Source organism: Salmo salar, chromosome 29, assembly GCF_965601325.2.
Source record: "Salmo salar chromosome 29, fSalSal1, whole genome shotgun sequence".
Classification (NCBI taxonomy): Eukaryota; Metazoa; Chordata; class Actinopteri; order Salmoniformes; family Salmonidae; genus Salmo; species Salmo salar.
In genome coordinates this window covers 11556614-11577384 of record NC_138319.1, presented here as the reverse complement: position 1 = coordinate 11577384, position 20771 = coordinate 11556614, and the positions used below count along the sequence as shown (strand labels likewise).

Below are 20771 nucleotides of genomic sequence, written 5' to 3'. Positions count from 1 at the left end.
TGGTGATTGAGAGGGAGTATGAGTTAAAGTAAGCAGATATGTAGTTAGTGAAAGTAACAAAGAAAGTGGGAAAGAAAGGAAATGGGAAGTTCATTGGAACTATTTTTTTATTGTTTGGACTGATTAAGATTGAACAAATTGTTTATTTTCTCCTTTAGGAGAGGATGTGGTGTCCCTTTGAAATGTTTCCCATTTATTTAACCAGCAGTGTTGTTGTTGTTTTTACACATTGATCACGATGTGATTCATGTGTCAAAGGGGGGGATTACTAGTCCCCTGAGGCTTTTTGGTTAAATATGCAAATGTATTTTGTTCACATGCCTGCCTGTAAAAGGAAGAAGTGTATGAAATAATATATGCAGAAGTGTATTGCTGTTTGTTTTGTTTGTTCTGTTTCTGTCTTGCTTTATTAATATAAATCTTACCAGATTGGGTCTGCTGGATGGTCGAGATTTCTCGATAAGAATTAGCCGTCTAACTCCCTAACCATGTAACTCTGCAGTGAGGTCATCAATATGATTGGGGAGTATAAACCATTTTGAAAAAAAATTAAACTGTGTTGTTATTCTCTTTGACATGTGTCTTACAAATTTGTATTGAGAATATTGGTAGAAGTAACAATTTGTCATGCAGTAAATCATTTGTTTGGATTTCTTGAATCAGAAATGCCCTAAACTAAACTGTTGTTCTGGTCTATCCTCTCTCGAGGTTATGGCGAAGGTGACCACAAATGGTATCTATATGCATGGAAGGGATAATTCGGCCGAGAACAGTGTGGACATCAAATTCCCGCTGACCGGCTGAAGAAATGGCGAAAATGGCATTCAGTATGGTCCCTCACCACTTCTACCGTGAGACCTGAGACCGAGCCAGCAACCTGTACACAGTATCCAGTGGAGTGAGCATTGGGAGAGAACCGTTCCAAACATCTCTCATGTTGCTGGTATAACTGGTTGGCAAATTGACAAGACATAATGGATGGTAAAGGTGGTGTCAGCCTAGGTGAGACATTAGTCTGTTTGGGAAAGTCTGATTATTCATCAGACATTGAAATCGGGACTTTGAACATGTGTGCCATTGGGGAGTGGTGTAAAGTACATAAGTAAAAATATGGGGTATTTGTACTTTACTTTACTATTTATATTTTTGACAACTTTGACTTTAACTCCACTACATTCCTAAAGAAAATATGGTACTTTTTACTCCTTACATTTTCCCTGACACCCAAAAGTACTCTTTACATTTTGAATGCTTAGCAAGACAGAAAAATTGTATAATTCACGCACTTATCAAGAGAACATCCCTGGTCATCCCTGCTGCCTCTGATCTGGCAGACTCACTAAAGAGTGTTGAATTGTGCCCCTGGCTAAAAACAACAAGAAAATTGTGTCGTCTGGTTTGCTTACTATAAGTCTTTTGAAATTAACATATACTTTTACTTTTGATACTTACTGTAACTACATTTAAAACCAAATAATTTCAGACTTTTACTCAACTAGTATTTTACTGGGTGACTCACTTTTACTTGAGTAATTTTCTTTTAACTTGTTATGGATAGGGGGCAGTATTTTCACGGCCGGATAAAAAACGTACCCGATTTAATCTGATTATTACTCCTGCCCAGAAACTAGAATATGCATATAATTATTAGCTTTGGATAGAAAACACTCCAAAGTTTGTAAAACTGTTTGAATGGTGTCTGTGAGTATAACAGAACTCATTTGGCAGGCCAAAACCTGAGAAGATTCCTTACAGGAAGCGCCCTCTCTGACCATTTCTTGGCCTTCTACACTCTCTTTATTGAAAACTGAGGTTCTCTGCTGTAACGTGACACTTCCTACGGCTCCCATAGGCTCTCAAAAGGCGGCAGAATGGTGAATGATGACTTTGCAGGCCATGGCTGAAAAACAGTAGCGCATTTGGATAGTGGTCGATCTGAGAACAATGAGACTGGGGGCGCGTGCACGAGAAGACTCCATGTTTTTATTTTCAGTCTTTGAACGAAAACAACGACTCCCGGTCGGAATATTATCGCTTTTTTATGAGAAAAATCGCATAAAAATGTATTTTAAACAGCGTTTGACATGCTTCGAAGTACGGTAATGGAATATTTTGAAATTCTTTGTCACGAAACGCGCCGGGCGCGTCACCCTTCGTCACCCTTCGGATAGTGTCTTGAACGCACAACAAAACGCCGCTATTTGGATATAACTATGGATTATTTGGAACCAAACCAACATTTGTTATTGAAGTAGAAGTCCTGGGAGTGCATTCTGACGAAGAACAGCAAAGGTAATCCAATTTTTCTTATAGTAAATCTGAGTTTGGTGAGGGCCAAACTTGGTGGGTGTCAAAATAGCTAGCCCGTGATGGCGAGCTATCTACTCAGAATATTGCAAAATGTGCTTTCACCGAAAAGCTATTTTAAAATCGGACATAGTGATTGCATAAAGGAGTTCTGTATCTATAATTCTTAAAATAATTGTTATGTTTTTTGTGAACGTTTATCGTGAGTAATTTAGTAAATTCACCGGAAGTTTCGGTGGGTATGCTAGTTCGGAACGTCACATGCTAATGTAAAAAGCTGGTTTTTGATATAAATATGAACTTGATTGATCAAAACATGCATGTATTGTATAACATAATGTCCTAGGAGTGTCATCTGATGAAGATCATCAAAGGTTAGTGCTGCATTTAGCTGTGGTTTTGTTTTTTGTGACATTATATGCTAGCTTGAAAAATGGGTGTCTGATTATTTCTGGCTGGGTACTCTGCTGACATAATCTAATGTTTTGCTTTTCGCTGTAAAGCCTTTTTGAAATCGGACGGTGTGGGTAGATAAAGGAGAGTCTTGTCTTTAAAATGGTGTAAAATAGTCATATGTTTGAAAAATGGAAGTTTTCGGAATTTCGAGGACTTTGTATTTCGCGCCACGCCCATCATTGGATATTGGAGCAGGTGTTCCGCTAGCGGAACGTCTAGATGTAAGAGGTTCAAGGTGTCTTGAAAATGGTGTACTTTTTCCACCACTGCCATTTGGAAGATGAACTGTAACGCTATCTGAAGAAGAAACGCAAGAAGATTGAGTGCCAGGGAGTTAACTGTCTTGCTCAGAACCACATATTTTTACCTTGTCAGCTTGAGGATTCGATCCAGCAACCTTTCAGTTACTGGCCCAAAGCTCTAACCACTAGGCTAGGGAGCAGGTTGGTCAACTGTGCCCGTAATTGATTTAGACATGTCCAAAATCATTTATTTGGGGTATCAAGTTGATTGTGGAGGTCGACACACTGCGACATTTATAGTAATTTAGACTAAGAATGCATTGAGATACTGATCTGTAATTATGACTGTGATGAGAAAAGTTAATGTGTCACGCCCTGACCTGAGAGAGATGGTTTATTTCTCTATTTTGTTAGGTCAGGGTGTGGGGTGGGCATTCTATGTATTGTATTTCTTTGTTTTGGCCGAGTATGGTTCCTAATCAGAGTCAGCTGTCTATCGTTGTCTCTGATTAGGAATCATACTTAGGCAGCCTTTTCCCACCTGTGTTGGTGGGTAGTTGTTTTCTGTTTAGTTTTCTGTACCTGACAGAACTGTTGGCTTGTTTTCGTTTTGTTATTTTGTTCGAGTGTTTCATAGTGAAATAAGATCATGAACACTCACCACGCTGCGCTTTGATCCCCTCTCTACGACAGCCGTAACATAATGCTAGAATTATGGATAACTATACTGTTTGTTAAAGTAAATGTAGGGGTGAACCAGCCAGGACTAAGCATTTTTAGGTCCACTATATAAGACCTAATTTCAAATCAAATCAAATTGTATTTGTCATATGCGCCGAATAAAACCGGTGTAGACCTTACAGTGAAATGCTTACTTACAAGTCCTTAAACAACAATGTGGTTTTAAGAAAAATACCCCCAAAAATAATAGAGTAACAAATAATTAAAGAGCAGCAGTAAAATAAAAATAGCGAGGATATATACAGGGGGTACCGGTACAGAGTCATCGTGCAGGGGCACCAGTTAGTTGAGGTCATTGAGGTGATATATACAGTTGAAGTCGGAAGTTTACATACACTTAGGTTGGAGTCATTAAAACCCGTTTTTCAACCACTTCACAAATTTCTTGTTAAATATAGTTTTGGCAAGTCGGTTAGGACATCTACTTTGTGCATGACACAAGTAATTTTCCAACAATTGCTTACAGACAGATTATTTCACTTATAATTCACTGTATCACAATTCCAGTGGGTCAGAAATGTACATATACTAAGTTGACTGTGCCTTTAAACAGCTTGGAAAATTCCAGAAAATTATGTAATGGTTTAGAAGCTTATGATAGGCTAATTGACATCATTTGAGTCAATTGGAGGTGTACCTGTGGATGTGTTTCAAGGCCTACCTTCAAACTCAGTGCCTCTTTGCTTGACATCATGGGAAAATCAAAAGAAATCAGCCAAGACCTCAGAAAACAAATTGTAGACCTCCACAAGTCTGGTACATCCTTGGGAGCAATTTCCAAATGCATGAAGGTACCACGTTCATCTGTACAGACAGTAGTATGCAAGTATAAACACCATGGGACCAGGCAGCCATCATACCGCTCAGGAGGGAGATGTGTTCTGTCTCCTAGAGATGAATGTACTTTAGTGCAAAAAGTGCAAATCAATCCCAGAACAACAGCAAAGGACCTTGTGAAGATGCTGAAGGAAACAGGTACAAAAGTATCTATATCCACGGTAAAACGAGTCCTAACCTGAAAGGCCGCTCGGCAAGGAAGAAGCCACTGCTCCAAAACCGTCATAAAAAAAGCCAGATGATGGTTTGCATCTGCACATTGGGACAAAGATCGTACTTTTTGGAGAAATGTCCTCTGGTCTGATGAAACAAAAATAGAACTGTTTGGCTATAATGACCATCGTTATGTTTGGAGGAAAAAGAGGGAGGCTTGCAAACCGAAGAACATCATCCCAAATGTGAAGCACGGGGGTGGCAACATCATGTTTGGGGTGCTTTGCTGCAGGAGGGACTGGTGCACTTCACAAAATAGATGGCATCACGAGGCAGGAAAACTACGTGGATATATTGAAGCATCATCTCAAGACATCAGTCAGGAAGTTAAAGCTTTGTCGCAAATGGGTCTTCCAAATGGGCAATGACGCCAAGCATACTTCCAAAGTTGTGGCAAAATGGCTTAATGACAATAAATTCAAGGTATTGGAGTGGCCATCACAAAGCCCTGACCTCAATCCTATAGAACATTTGTGGGAAGAACTGAAAAAGCGTGTGCGAGCAAGGAGGCCTACAAACCTGATTCAGTTACACCAGCTCTGTCAGGAGGAATGGGCAAAAACCTATTGTGGGAAGCTTGTGGAAGGCTACCCGAAACGTTTGACCCAAGTTAAACAATTTAAAGGCAATGCTACCAAATACTAATTGAGTGTATGTAAACTTCTGACCCACTGGGAATGTGATGAAATAAATCATTCTCTCTACCATTATTCTGACATTTCACATACTTAAAATAAATTGGTGATCCTAACTGACCTAAGACTGGGAATTTTTACTTGGATTAATGTCAGGAATTGTGAAAAACGGAGTTTAAATGTATATGGCTAAGGTGTATGTAAACTTCCAACTTCAACTGTACATGTGGGTAGAGTTATTAAAGTGACTTATGCCTAGATAATAACAGAGATAGCTGCAGCATAAAGGGGGGGGGGGGGGGGGGCAATGCAAATAGTCTGGGTAGCCATTTGATTAGATGTTCAGTAGTCTTATGGTTATGGGGTAGAAGCTGTTTAGAAGCCTTTTGGACCTAGAGTTGGTGCTCCTGTACCACTTGCTGTGGGTAGCAGAGAGAACAGTCTATTACTAGGGTGGTTGGAGTCTTTGACAATTTTTTGGGCCTTACTCACTTGACACTACCTGGTAAATAGGCCCTGGATGGCAGAAAGCTTGGCCCAAGTGATGTACTGGGCTGTATGCAGTACCCTATGTAGTGCATTGTGGTTGGAGGCTGAGCAGTTGCCATATCAGGCAGTGATGCAACCAGTCAGGATGCTCTTGATGGTGCAGCTGTAGAACCTTTTGAGGATCTGAGGACCCATGCCATATCTTTTCAGTCTCCGGAGGGGTATAGGTTTTGTCATGCCCTCTTCACGACTGTCTTGGTGTGCTTGGACCATGTTAGTTTGTTGGTGATGTGGACACCAAGGAACTTGAAGTTCTCAACCTGCTTTACTACAGCCTCATCGATGAGAATGTGGGCGTGCTCGGTCCTCCTTTTCCTCTAGTCCACAATCATCTCCTTTGTCTTGATTACGTTGAGGGAGAGGTTGTTGTCCTGGCACCACACGGCCAGGTCTCTGACCTCCTGCCTATATGCTGTCTCGTCATTGTTGGTGATCAGGCCAACCACACTTGATGATGGTGTTGGAGTCATGCCTGGCTGTGCAGTCATGAGTGAACAGGGAGTATAGGAGGGGACTGAGCACGCACCCCTGAGGGGCCCCCGTGTTAAGGACCAGCGTGGTAGATGTGTTGTTACCTACCCTTACCACCTGGGGGTGGCCCGTCAGGAAGTCCAGGATCCAGATGCAGAGGGAGGTGTTTAATCCCAGGGTCCTTAGCTTAGTGATGAGCTTTGATGGCACTAAGGTGTTGAACGCTGAGCTGTAGTCAATGAATAGCATTCTCACATAGGTGTTCCTTTTGTCCAGGTGGCAAAGGGCAGTGAGGAGTGCAGTAGAGATTGGATCATCTGTGGATCTGTTGGGGCGGTATGCAAATCAGAGTGGGTCTAGGGTTTCTGGGATAATGGTGTTGATGTGAGCCATGACCAGCCTTTCAAAGCACTTCATGGTTACAGATGTGAGTGCTACGGGTCGGTAGTCATTTAGGCAGGTTACCTTAGTGTTCTTGGGCACAGGGACTATGGTGGTCTGCTTGAAACATGTTGGTATTACATGTATGAAAGTAATTTTGTTAAGATAGGAATGTACTGCTCTTCTCAAATCACCATAGTATGCTACTCTTATCACCCAATGGGACCATCGACACGGCTGGCTAGCCTATCTTCAAAGGAGCATCATCCAGAGTGAACAACAGTAGAAGAGATGGGTCCGGATCAATTTCTGACAATCCCTTCCTAAGGAGGGATGGTTCCGGCAGAGATAAATGGCGAATGAAGGCATTCACACGTAAATACATTAATGATTTCTTACTTCAAACGGGCGGCAGTTCGTGTGCAAAGTATATGATTACTGTGAGAATAGTTTCTCTCTCCCTCCCTCTTGTCTTCTTTGTACAAAGCCACCATATTGTGTCAGTCTGCTAGGGAGGTTATGACTGTTCAGAATGATGATATGATAAGAGGTTATGATTAGTACGTTGCCTGTTTTATGGATGTTTCATTCGGGAGATGGTAACTCTTTAAACAACTGCTCTTGTTGTGCCGCAAATCCTAATGAGTTAATTGTTACATGATTACTTTAAATTGGGTAACAATTAAACATAATTTGTTGATTAAATAAATAACAGTCATCAGATTAATGAAAGTAAAGTCATGACAATGCCCAGAATTCATTGTGATCCTGGACTTCCTGACAGGCCGCCCCCAGGTGGTAAGGGTAGGCAACAACACATCCGCCACGTTGATCCTCAACACTGGTTGCCCTCAGGAGTGCGTGAAAAGTGGAAGACCTGATCACCGACAATGATGAGACAGCCTATAGGGAGGAGGTCAAAGACCTGTCAGTGTGGTGCCAGGCCAACAACCTCTCCCTCAATGTATTTGTATTTATTAGCGATCCCCATTAACTGCAGCTACTCTTCCTGGGGTCCAAACATACCGAAGCACCCACATTACATATAAAACAAAAGATAAAACACTAAACTATGTTTGTACTGAATGAGTTAAAGATAAAACAGTACATCATATAACATCCCTACACCACCCAACATAGCCGTAGGATCCAAAATAAAATGCAAGTATATAAAAACACTGTCAGCTTTAAAAAACAATAAACAGAAGTCTCTTGTTCAGCTTTGTGAGCAAGACAAAGGAGATGATCGTGGACTACAGGAAAAGGAGGGCCAAACAGACCCCCATTTGCATCGACAGAGCTGAAGTGGAGCGGGTTGAAAGCTTCAAGTTCCTTGGTGTCCACATCACCAACGAACTATCATTGTCCAAACACACCAAGACAGTTGTGAAGAGGGCACGACAACACCTTTTCCCTCACAGCAGACTGAAACGATTTGGCATGGGCCCCCAGATCCTCAAAAAGCTATACAGCTGCACCATCGAGAGCATCCTGACCGGTTGTATCACCGCCTGGTATGGCAACTGCTCGGAATCTGACCGTAAGGCGCTACAGTGGGTAGTGCGTATGGCCCAATACATCACTGGGGCCAAGCTTCCTGTCATCCAGGACCTATATACCAGGCGGTGTCAGAGGAAGGCCCAAAGAATTGTCAAAGACTCCAGTCACCCAAGTCATAGACTGTTCTCTCTGCTACCGCACGGCAAGCGGTACCGGAGCGCCAAGTCTAGGTCCAAAAGGCTCCTTAACAGCTTCTACCCCTAAGCTATAAGACTGCTGAACAATTAATCAAATGGCCACCCGGATTATTTACATTGCCCCCCCCTCCCTTTGTTTTTACACTGCTGCTACTCGCTGTTTATTATCTATGCATAGTCACTTTACCCCTACCTACATGTACAAATTACCTCGACTAACCTGTACCCCCACACATTTACTAGGGAACCGGGCCCCCTGTATATAGCTTCGTTATTGTTATGTAATTCTACTGTTACTTTTTTTATTTTTACTTTAGTTTATTTAGTAAATATTATATTTCTTGAACTGAACTGCACTGTTGGTTAATGGCTTGTATGTAAGCGTTTCACAGTTCACTGTTGTATTCGGCGCATGTGACAAATCAAGTTTGATTTGATTTGACACTCCTCCACCGAGCTGACTCACTTCCACTGTGTTCGGGTTATCAGCCAGTCCTGGCTCAGTGGACTCCAAGCCAGACCGAAGCTCCTGCAGTGGATGAGTGGTTCAGGCGTGCAGAAGAGGTATGGAACAATACCCACATGAGACTCCAGCCCACCATCAGAAAGAGCAGGCGGATTGCCACCGCAGTGAGGCTCCCGTGTTCCATCCTGGTGAACATGTTGGGCTCTCCACCAGGAACCTCCCGCTCCACCTACCCTGTAAAAAGCTGAGTCCCCGGTTTGTGGGGCCGTTCAAGGTCCTCCGGAGGGTCAACGAGGTAACTTACAGATTACAACTGCTCACTAAGTAACGGATCTCACCATCTTTTCATGTTTCCCTCCTCAGGCTGGTGGTTCCTGGTCCTCTGGCTGATGCCGTCCCCAATGACATCCCTCAGCCTCCCTTTGACATCGAGGGGAGCTCCGTCTATGCTGTCAGATCACTCCTGGACTCCCGATGTCGTGGGGATCGGCTCCAGTAACTGGTGGTCTGGGAGGGGTAAGATCCAGAGGAGCAGTGTTGGGTTCCGGTGGACGACATTCTAGATCCCAACATCCTCCGACAATTCCAACTTCGCCATCCGGACCGGCCCGCTCCTCACCCTCGGGTCCATCCTCCTGACCGGCGTCGTCCTCTCCGGCGCTCGACGTCGCAGGTTTACTAACCACCGGTCCTGGCAACCATCTTTACGCACACCTGCGTCTCATCAGTCACACCTGGACTTCATTTCTCCCTTTATAAATTACTCTTTATATACAACTCTTTTGATATCAGTCAGCAGGTAGTATTGTTTGTGTTTCCATGTCAGACGCTTCTCTTGTTTTGTATCGCTCATTGTTATTAAACTCCCTAACTACACCTGCTTCCTGACTCCCTGTGCCTACATTACATATTTACATTTAAGTCATTTAGCAGACGCTCTTGGGGGGGGGGGGGGGGGGGTGGGGTTAGAAGGATTACTTTATCCTATCCTAGGTATTCCTTAAAGAGGTGGGGTTTCAGGTGTCTCCGGAAGGTGGTGATTGACTCCGCTGTATATGATTTCCCTGTGATGCTCAGAGGCTTAGAAACACTGATCTGAAATCAATTTCATCCACAATTTGACACCAGCAATTTGACCTTTGAACAGTGTTTCCTAGAAACAAGCTGCTTTCTGCACTGGAAGGGTGCAACCAAGCCGATCACTTAGATATACTGTAAGTATGATCTGAAGTAAATTTGAAGTAAATTTGACTGACATTGATCTTTGTGCTAGAGACAAATGGTATTCGGTGCAGTAGAGCTTTATCAATGATGATCACAAGAATATAAGTATGTTTTCCCTGTGATGTTCAGAGGCAGAGGGACAGTGATCTGAAGTTTGGCAAAAGAAATGCAAAAAATGTCATAATTTAATTGATTTATGACTTTTACAGTAATCAAACATTTGGCTATACATTTTGAACAGTTGGGACTATCAACTCAGGGGAAAAGGCAAATGAAAGAGGACATTCTCAGCTACTAGAAAATACATTTTGGCAGGGTAAAATCATATATTTATGATCTTGATGCACTTACTGTATGGGTCAAATTAACTCAGAACATAAACGGTGTCGGAAAATCGAACATAAGGAAAGAGCTAGTACGTATCTACTCACTTGAGGGTGGTCATCTCAGTGAGCGATGGCTGTGTGGCCTTCAGGTAGCTGGCCCGGCGTGCCTGCACCTTTGGCGAGGGCTTGGGGCTGCAGTCCGATTCACCGCTGTCTTCTTCTGCCATGGCCTTGATGTAGCTGCCGCTGCGCATCCGCCGACATGGGATCTCCTCATCCTTCCCCAGGGGCGAGAATCCCCCACTCCACTCGTCCTGGGGCACCTGTGGGCGAAGACCGTGAGAACATGCCAGTGACCGTTGTCAGAGCGATGACCCACCCATCTAAACACTATGACCCAACTCTGACCCCTGGCTGAACCCTGTCCCAGCCAATCCCAACCCGGAATGGGATTGTCCAAACAATGCTCTATATCCGCCCAGCCGCTAACCGCTAAAGTCACAGCACTGATCAATGGAAACCGCTAATGTTACTCTGAATGGGGTGTATTAGAACCATACCAATAGAGTGTAGAGACTAGAGGCCCTCCTTTGTGCTGCTCCCAGTGACGCATGTCGCATATCAAACTGAGGAGTGAATTGTTTGGACTAAAATGTCTAAACTCTCCAACCCTGTCTGTCTGTCTTAATGAATGTGTAAAAAGAGGCAGGCAAAGAAGCCATCTCCGCCGCCGTGAGAGAGAGAGAGAGAGAATAACAAAGGACTTTTGTTCTGCCCCAGCACTGCTGATCTCCAGTAGTGGCTTTTAGGGGAGTTAACGTGGAGGTGAAAGGCAGAGAGGAGCACTACAGAGAGAAGACTGCATCCCAAATGGCCCATAGGGCTCTGGATAAAAGTAGTGCACTATATAGGGAATAGGGTGTCATTTAGGATGGAAGCAGAGTGTCTGAATAATCAACGGCATTAGAATCATTCAACAGGCCGTTTACTAGGGAGACAACTCGTTTTTGACTTCAGGGGCAACAAGCGAAAACGCCAAAGAGAGAGAATATCTAGGAACTGGTGAGGACTCGAATGATACCAATTATATGCCACAAGTGTCAACTCATCCTACGTCATGATATGTCATCAGAAATGTCCACTTAATTTGAGGGCTGAGGGGAGAGGGTGTGTCTTTTACATGTTTGGAATGCAGCCAATGTCTCTCGTCATCTAAAACAGAAACAAACATAACACCCTGCCAAATAAAGTTAAGGTATTACACAAACAGAAGCACTGTACGGCCATCTATATTTGAGAGGTTCAATACACTGCCGAGGAACTTTGACCCTGGCCAAGACACATTGGGAGGAGATTGGCTGAGCGTCAATGTGTGCGTGTGCATGCGTGCGTGCGTGTGTGAATGGGGACAACTGTAAGTGTGTGTGAATGGCGAGTTGCGGAAAACAAGATCACATCGCAGCAGGAGAATTAAACAACATGTCACTCCAAATCGAAAGAAGTTCTGCTTCTTTTTCAAATTCAAAAGTGCTCGCCTGTGAAAGTGTCATGTCTCCTCTTTGACAGTGCTTCTTTTTTCTTCCCTTTCTCTGTTAAAGAAAGAGAGCAGCAGCTTTTTTCAGGTCGGGACAGGAGGAATGCTGCTACCGCTGCAAGAACACCACCCGTCCTTGATCTGATCGATTGGAGAAGCTGTTAAAATGCATGGCTGCAAAGATCTCTCTCTTAGTCCCTCTTACTTTCTCTCTCTCCCAGTCTTTCTCTCTCCACACTATCTCTATTTCCCTCTCTCTCTCTCTCTCTCTCTCTCTCTCTCCCCTCTCTGTCGTCATGTCTCTCTCCGTGTCTTGCTCTCTCTCTCTGTGTCTCTCTCTCACTCTCTCTCTCCGTCTCTCTTTCTCTCTACGTTCTCCTATTATCTCTTAGCCCCTCTCTCTCTTTCTCTTCCTCTCCTCCCCCGGGCTTCTGTTTGCAGTTCACCCAGTCAGATGAGGGGGATGTGTCCGAGTTGAATCATTTCCTCTTTCATCTTCTCCCAAACAGAGAGCGAGAGAGAGAGAGCACAGTGGTGCCACCAGGCTCAGGGATATGTGTTTTTCTCCTCTTTGCATTCTGTTTCCCCTCTCTCTGATCTTACGTCAGCAGCCCGTTCAGACTATGTCCACGTCCTGTGTATGGGATCATGCTGATTTCCAAGTAAATATACTGCATGCAGTGATTGTAAAAGATCAGCTTAAAGGCTAATCCAGTTGATAATATACATAAGTAATGGCTCCACATGCAATCCTTCCACATAGAAATCCACAAGCACAAACACAGTAATTTCAGCACCCAGAACCAAATCAGCTACAAGGCTGTCACAAGACATTACAAACACACATACATGTAATGATGTAAAGGACATGAGACAAATGAAATGTGGTCCACAACCAGGGATGATATGGAACAGGATGCATCACGTTAAAGGTGAGGAGGATGACGTCTCACATTCAACACAAATGAGGCCGTCTCACGTTCAACACAAACGAGGAAGTCTCATATTCAACACAAATAAGGACGTCTCACATTCAACACATGAGGACATCTCACATTCAACACAAATGATGATGCCTCACATTCAACACATATGAGAACGTCTCACATTCAACACAAATGAGGATGTGTCACATTAAACATTTATTTCCCTAAAGTGGCTGATAGAGTGAGAGAGAGATTAAGTCTGCTCCTCCTTACCTCCTCTCCTCTCCCCTTCTCTATCTCTGTCTCAAGGGACAGTGGACATGCAGGGGACCAGGGTTCTCCACACACACATATGAATCTCTGGGAGGACATGGATAGATGGATGGATGGATATGGAGGTGTAAAGATGGGAGTTCTGGAGGAGAAGAAGAGTTCTTGTCATACCTGGAGGAATTGAAAGGTTGGGCGGCCCCCCTGCTGGCAGGTCTCAGCCTTGACAAGGGCTTTGTCCAGGTTGACCGATGCCTTCTGGTAGACCTCCCTTGCCCTGCTGACCGTCAGCGTGGATGACCAAGAGCTCTTCTTCAGCAGCTGGCCAGTTCCGTCCATACCCATGCCCAATCCCGGCAACCCGGCGCACGTGGAACACTTGACGTCATTGTTGCTCCGCGACGTCTTCAGCGAGTGGGCGCTGATGGTGTTGTACTGCTCCATGAAGTACTGTGACTGGGACTTCTCTGGGTGGCGGCCCATGGTCATCACCCCAGAGGGCATGCCTCCCGGGCTGGGGCTGTGGTGATGGTACAGGCACATCTCGCGGTCCAGGGTGTCGTCCGAGCTCCAGTAGCCTGAGATGGCCGAGCGCATCTTGGGCTCCGACCTACTGCGGTCTTTGCTCTTGCTGCGCTTGCTGCTGTGCTTCAGGGTGCCCGAGTTGGAGGGCGGGTCATCGGGGCTGGCCTTGCCCCCATTCACCCTGCCCCCCGATGGGCCCTCCAGGGAGTGGGACTTGGTGAAGAGTTTCTGGACCGAGTGGACAAGATGTCGGATCCTTCCGGGGCTGTCGCTGCGCTGGTGTTCCACCGCTGTGCGCTTGTACTGCAGCGTGTGGTAGCCGTCGTGCCGCACCGGCGCCTGCCGCTCAAACTGCTCCAGAAGATTCGGTGGAATTCGGTTGTTGCTGCCTCCACCTCCACCACCACCACCACCCCCCTTAATGCTTCCCCCTTGGCCTCCGGTGTAAGGTACCACAGCACACTCATCTTTCAGTTCGTGGTGGGAGCTGTATTGTCTTCGGGGGAAGGTGCTGCTAGCCAGGTCAGGGTAGGGCCCGCATTCAGACTGGAAGGAGCTTCGCTGGGCATAGTAAGGGTGGTCCGCCGGGTGGGCATCGCCTGGGTTCAGCAGGTAGGGCCGGGCTTGGCGCCCCAGGGTCATGGAGTCATAGGAGGGGTCACAGGTCACTGTGTGATGGTGTCTCCGGCTACTCGACAAGCCTTTCATTGTCATTGTCACAGATCAGGGTACAGACGCATCTAACTGCTACGGAGGAAGTCCGGAACCCGGAGGGGTGCTAAATAAGCTCTGTGGACACACACAGACCCGGCAGAACAGACAAACAGATAGACAACAGAAAGAGACAAACAAAGAGACACAGAGCAAGAGGGAGAGAAAAGAGAGGGAGAGAATTACTAGCGCACACATATTTGCATAGGCTCTTAGCATAGTCATTGTCTAAAGCTGATGAGAATGTCTTTTGGCACTCCTCAGCAGATGAGAACAGACAGTGATGTTGACACAGGTAGGCCTATTCATCTCTTTCTTCTGTCATTCAAGGCTATCTAAATATAGCAGTCGGTTCATTTTGCATGCATTTCCTGACTTCCGAATCGCTCCTCAAGCTTGTCTTCAAACATTTATGTTTGCTCTAGTGAATTTGATTACACCAGGGGAAAAGAGACAGGGGGAAAGGCGGGGGTTGAGTTAGAGAATTAAAGAGTGAGAGGGAGCAAGAACAGTGCACTTCTATTTCCATCTCAGGCATATGCTTGAATTTAATACGGTAGATGGGTTTGTTTCCGCTAAGAAGAATGAGAGGGAGCAAGCTCCAATAAATAGTCAGGGAATAGGGAATAGTCACCCAGTTACAGATAGATAAACTCAGCAACTCTGAACTCTGTCTTTCAAACATAGTTCGTAAAAATCCAAATAACTATACAGATCTTAATTGTAAAGGGTTTAAACACTGTTTCATATGCTTGTTCAATGAACCATAAACAATTAATGAACATGCACCTGTGGAACGGTCGTTAAGACACTAACAGCTTACAGACGGTAGGCAATTAAGGTCACAGTTATGAAAACTTAGGACACTAAAGAGACCTTTCTACTGACTCTGAAAAACACCAAAAGAAAGATGCCCAGGGTCCCTGCTCATCTGTGTGAACGTGCCTTAGCCATGCTGCAAGGAGGCATGAGGAATGCAGATGTGGCCAGGGCAATAAATTGTAATGTCCGTACTGTGAGACGCCTAAGACAGCGCTACAGGGAGACAAGACGGACAGCTGATCGTCCTCGCAGTGGCAGACCACGTGTAACAACACCTGCACAGGATCGGTACATCTGAACATTACACCTGCGGGACAGGTACAACATGGAAGCAACAACTGCCCGAGTTACATCAGGAACGCACAATCTCTCCATCAGTGCTCAGGCTGTCCGCAATAGGCTGAGAGAGGCTGGACTGAGGGCTTGTAGGCCTGTCGTAAGGCAGGTCCTCACCAGACATCACCGGGCAACAACGTCGCCTATGGGCACAAACCCACCGTCGCTGATTCTTATGTTCATACAAATATTTACACATGTTAAGTTTGCTGAAAATAAACGCAGTTGATAATGAGAGGAAGTTTCTTTTGTTGCTGAGTTTATATCCCTATGGGCTTATATTCACAAAATGTCTCAGAATAGGAGTGCTGATCTAGGATCTGGTCCTCCCTGTCCATATTATCTCATTCATTATCATCTAAAAGGGAAAACTGATCCTAGATCGTCAATTATTCTGAGACACTTTTAATGTAGATCCTGATCTAAGTCCTTCCAGTCATTTTAGCTGGGCCAGACTGCAGGCTGCAGTGAGTGAGGTGGCTGCAGACAGAGTCCCGAGGCTCTACCTCTCTAATCCCTCTTCCTCCAGACTAATGGGCCTCTAAAACAAGCCTGCAGCGCCTGGGTCACTGCAGCCAACAGGCAATAAAAGCCCTTCCTCATATAGTGACATGAAAACAGTGGTATCCTTGAGGTCCTTTAACAGCACCTTTTACACACAGAAACAGGATGCAGTATGCACAAACACACAGACGCACACAGACGCACACAGACGCACACACACACACACACACACACACACACACACACACACACACACACACACACACACACACACACACACACACACACACACACACACACACACACACACACACACACACACACACACACACACGCAGGATGCTGGAGAGGGGAGGACGGCTCATAATAATGACTGGAATTAATGGAATAGTATCAAACACAAGGAAACTATGTGTTTGATGTGTCAATACCATTCCATTTACTCCATTCCAGACATTAATATGAGCATGTCCTCCCAAATTAAGTTGTCACCAGCCACCTGAGATACACACACACACACACACACCACACACACACACACACACACACACACACACACCACACAGCTGCAAAAACTCCAACTGTCACTTAGTCCAATGGACTGGGAGGTGAGTATAATGGGAAAATAACAAGGGTGCAAGCACCCAGAGCAGAGCTTTAACAGAGCATAGCAGCACAGAGCGCCGAGACTTAGCTAGCAGAGGGAATTCATTACAGCGATTTATAACACGCAACCAAAGGCAACTGTGGTAAATAAAAGCAAGCAAAAGGGGGGAGGAGACCCAGCTAGCAATGAGGAATCGGCCCAGAAGCTACCCTCTTCCGGGGGGCCGGAATTGATCAGGTGTCGGACTCGGCCCGGAATCAAAATGAATGACTGCCCAGAATCGGCCGAAGTACATCGGGCCGTTTCCGTCTACCGGAATTCAGCCAACTTTGCCGGCATTTTACCAGAATTCCCCCACAAGCCGCCCAATGCAAATTTAAACAAATGTATATAAAATTACCCGATTTAGTAATTTTATGTATTACTATTACACATTTTATGCGTACAAATTATACCCATCCACAAATAAAACATGTCGGAGGAAACACCATACACCTGGTGACCGTGTCAGTGTGCATGCTCCTGGCTGCCACGGGAGTCGCTACAGCGCGATGGGATATGGACATCTGGGCCGGCAAAACCCTCTCCTAACTCGGACAATGCTGGGCCAATTGTGCGACGTCTCATGGCTCTCCCGGTCGGGTCTCGAACCATCATCTGTAGCAAAACAGTTTTCACTGCGATGCAGTGCCTTAAATCGCTGCGCCACTAGAGAGGCTCCATCCACAACGTTTTCACATGCTTATCAATTGCCTTGCACAAAGTATCAAAGTACTAAAATACTTCACAGGACTTGTATTTTTTGATCACAGAAACAATGAGAAAATATGGAAAAAGAAATAATGAAATGTTAATTATATAAAGAAGCCCATGTAATCATATGCCAGAGAGTAGCCCCAATCGTCCTAAGCCCCAATTAATACATTTGGCCCAGATAACTCACACCGGAATCGGCCCGAGCTCAATCCCCGATTCCTAGCCATAAGTAATACTGCCGAAGGCGGCCCAGACTTGGGCCACATGACGTCGGCAGAGTCTGACTCTCAGCCGACTGCCCCGACTCTCAGCCGGATTCGGCCCAGATCCACTGTGCTAGCTGGCGAAGGAGGAAAGAAAAGTGCACTGGAGGAAACAAGTCAAACAACAAGAGACAGAAAACGGAGGAATGGAATTATTTCAAAGCCGTTTAATAGGGTCTGTGTACAGTAGGGATTCAAATTTTCCAGAAAATGTACCAAGTTTCAATACTGGGAATAATTCATATTTATCCTGAGAGTCCAGGGAAATACCGCATAAATGAATGTGCCCAAATAGGAAGTGCCCACTTCAAAAGTTCAAAGCCAAGTTATGGTCGCTATGCCAGGGTTCTCCTCAAATAAAAGGGTTGCTGCATCACCTTGTCGGCTTGCCTGCACCACTATGTAAAGATTTCAGAGCAAATTAAACTGATATTTAGTAACGACAGAGTAAATATCTTTGATCGCCAATGACATTGTTGTGAATTGTGAAACAGGCCGTTCATAAATTCAGAGCGATATCCTGTTCCTCAATTAATTCAGCGCATTTCAGCAGTGAGCTATCTCAACACAGAGCGCCCCTTGTATAGTGTTGTGGAATCATACAAACAAAAGTCAAACAAAAGCTTGCTAGATAACGAATGACACTGAATGACAGAATATCTCCTATATTTGGTAAAATTGAGTTGATGATTATACAGACAGCAGATTAGCTCACGAATAACGGGAAGAGTGATGAAGAGTGGAAATAGTTTCAATATCAAGGTATCTTATTAACAGGTATCTTATCTTATTAACAGGGACCAACTGTTAATATCCATGTCTACTCTCATACCGTTTGTTGACCACACATTCTCTACCGAAGCTCTCATATCGGCAGCAAGTACGAGACAGCGCAAAAGCAGGGAAAATGCTATGATGGTATTTGTATAAGCATAGGCCAAATATGTGCTTTGATAATGCAACCTATGGATTACAGAATAAAGTTAGGAATTTTCATCCAAGACATGAGTCAAGATTTTGGGTTTCCGTGGGATTGGGACTGGATAGGAAAATAGCCTAGGCTCTAGGACAGGAGAAGATTTTGTTCTGTCTGTGACAGAGATGCCTATGCAGTGAATTGTGCATAGGCCTATCACATTTTGGTCTGTCTGAAGAGTCACGACGACAGCTCAAAGAGGCACGAGTTCTTTTATAGGCTATACTGTAGGGGTTTTCTGTAGGGTTTATTAACTGCATGTGGGTCACGTGCGCAGTCCAGCAGTGTCAATTATGTGTGTGCTTTGAATTTATGGCGACTTTGTGTGAGGTAAATACGTTGGGCTAAAGGCTTCCATGCGACAACCTGTTTGTATAATGTGCTATTTTATTTAGCTAATCTGATGCTGCTCATTTTGTGTATTTTGTAGAATTGCATTAGTGCAAGATAGGGGTAAATGTTGTAATTTCCCAGGTCTTGCCATGACATTTTTTCGGGAAATGTGAAGAGTGTTCCCGGGAGAGTCCCTGGATCCCGGCTACCCAGGTTAAATCCCTAGTGTATAGTACATACATTATGCATGTGATGCGTCCCAAATGCCACCCTATTCCCTACATAGTGCACTTATTTTGACCAGGGTCCATATAGGCCCTTTGTACTATGTAGTGAATAGAATGCCATTTGAGGAATATGTGGAGGCTACATTAATTGAGGATGGACTAAACTGTTTGTGAACATTATGATGATATTTCCATTTCTGTGTAAGACAGAGGGATCAAATATCGCTTAGGCCTATATAAGCATATTCTATTGAGAGAATACAAATGAGATAAAAACAATTTATCTCAACTAATTCCCAGCCCCCACCGCTGTATTCGCATTGGAGTGAACACAGAAACATTCATGAGAACACACACACACACGCACACACACGCACACACACACACACACACACACACACACACACACACACACACACACACACACACACACACACACAGACACACACACACACACACACACACACACACACACACACAGAAGAAGCTCAGAGAGCACTTTATTCACAGGATTTTGCAGTCGATTGACAGAGATTCCTTTCTTAGCCTTTGGAGCACAGAATGTGTCCTAAATAAGAGAGAGGGCCTGGCGGCTATAGCCAGCCAGTTTGTGACACAGCTGTCTAACAGTTACAAGTCTGCTCGGGATGATCTGGATCTGATGTTGGGTAATGTTGCCTTCCCTTCACTTCCCGACTGTCAGCTGTGCACTGCACACATCACACGCTTCATCTGACTGGAGCGGTGGAGCTCCATCTTGAACGATGTTACTCTGCCACTAGCTTGTCTCCAATGTCTTATACTGTGCAGTACACCCCTACAATAGCAGGACCTGTTTCTGGTGTGTGTGTGTGTGTGTGTGTGTGTGTGTGTGTGTGTGTGTGTGTGTGTGTGTGTGTGTGTGTGTGTGTGTGTGTGTGTGTGTGTGTGTGTGTGTGTGTGTGTGTGTGTGTGTGTGTGTGTGTGTGTGTGTGTGTGTGTGTGTGTGTGTGTGGATGGATGGATGTGTTGGGGACCAGAAGAATAGTAAACGAACAAACATTTTACCAACTGGGGACATTTTGTTAGTCCTCAACAAGGTCAAAAGCTATTTCTAGGGGGTTTAGGGTTAAGGTTAGAATTGGTGTTAGGGTTAGAATTTAAGGATCGGACCCTTTTCTTCAATTTCTGCATAAAATGACATACCCAAATCTAACTGCCAGTAGTGCAGGACCTGAAGCAAGGATATGCATATTCTTGATACCATTTGAAAGGAAACACTTTGAAGTTTGTAGAACTGTGAAATTAATGTAGGAGCATATACATTAGATCTGGTAAAAGATAATACAAACAACAAAACATGCAGTTTCTCTTTTTTTCCTCATCATCTTTGAAATGCAAGAGCAAGACCATACAATCAGATAAGAGTTTAAGTGTAATTTACATTTTGGCCAGCA

At 44.6% G+C, this 20771-nt stretch overlaps 1 protein-coding gene across 1 annotated transcript in view; it reads right to left on the bottom strand.

Annotated features, from left to right (window-relative positions):
* dlgap1b (discs, large (Drosophila) homolog-associated protein 1b) overlaps positions 1-20771 on the bottom strand; it is a 317018-nt gene that overhangs the window by 147839 nt on the left and 148408 nt on the right. The window contains exons 3-4 of the mRNA XM_082970661.1: positions 13450-14589; positions 10651-10868 (exon numbers count right to left, since the gene is read on the bottom strand). Of these exons, the coding sequence (XP_082826787.1) occupies positions 10651-10868; positions 13450-14514 (1283 nt within the window). The 5' untranslated portion in view covers positions 14515-14589. The remainder of the gene's footprint in view (positions 1-10650; positions 10869-13449; positions 14590-20771) is intronic.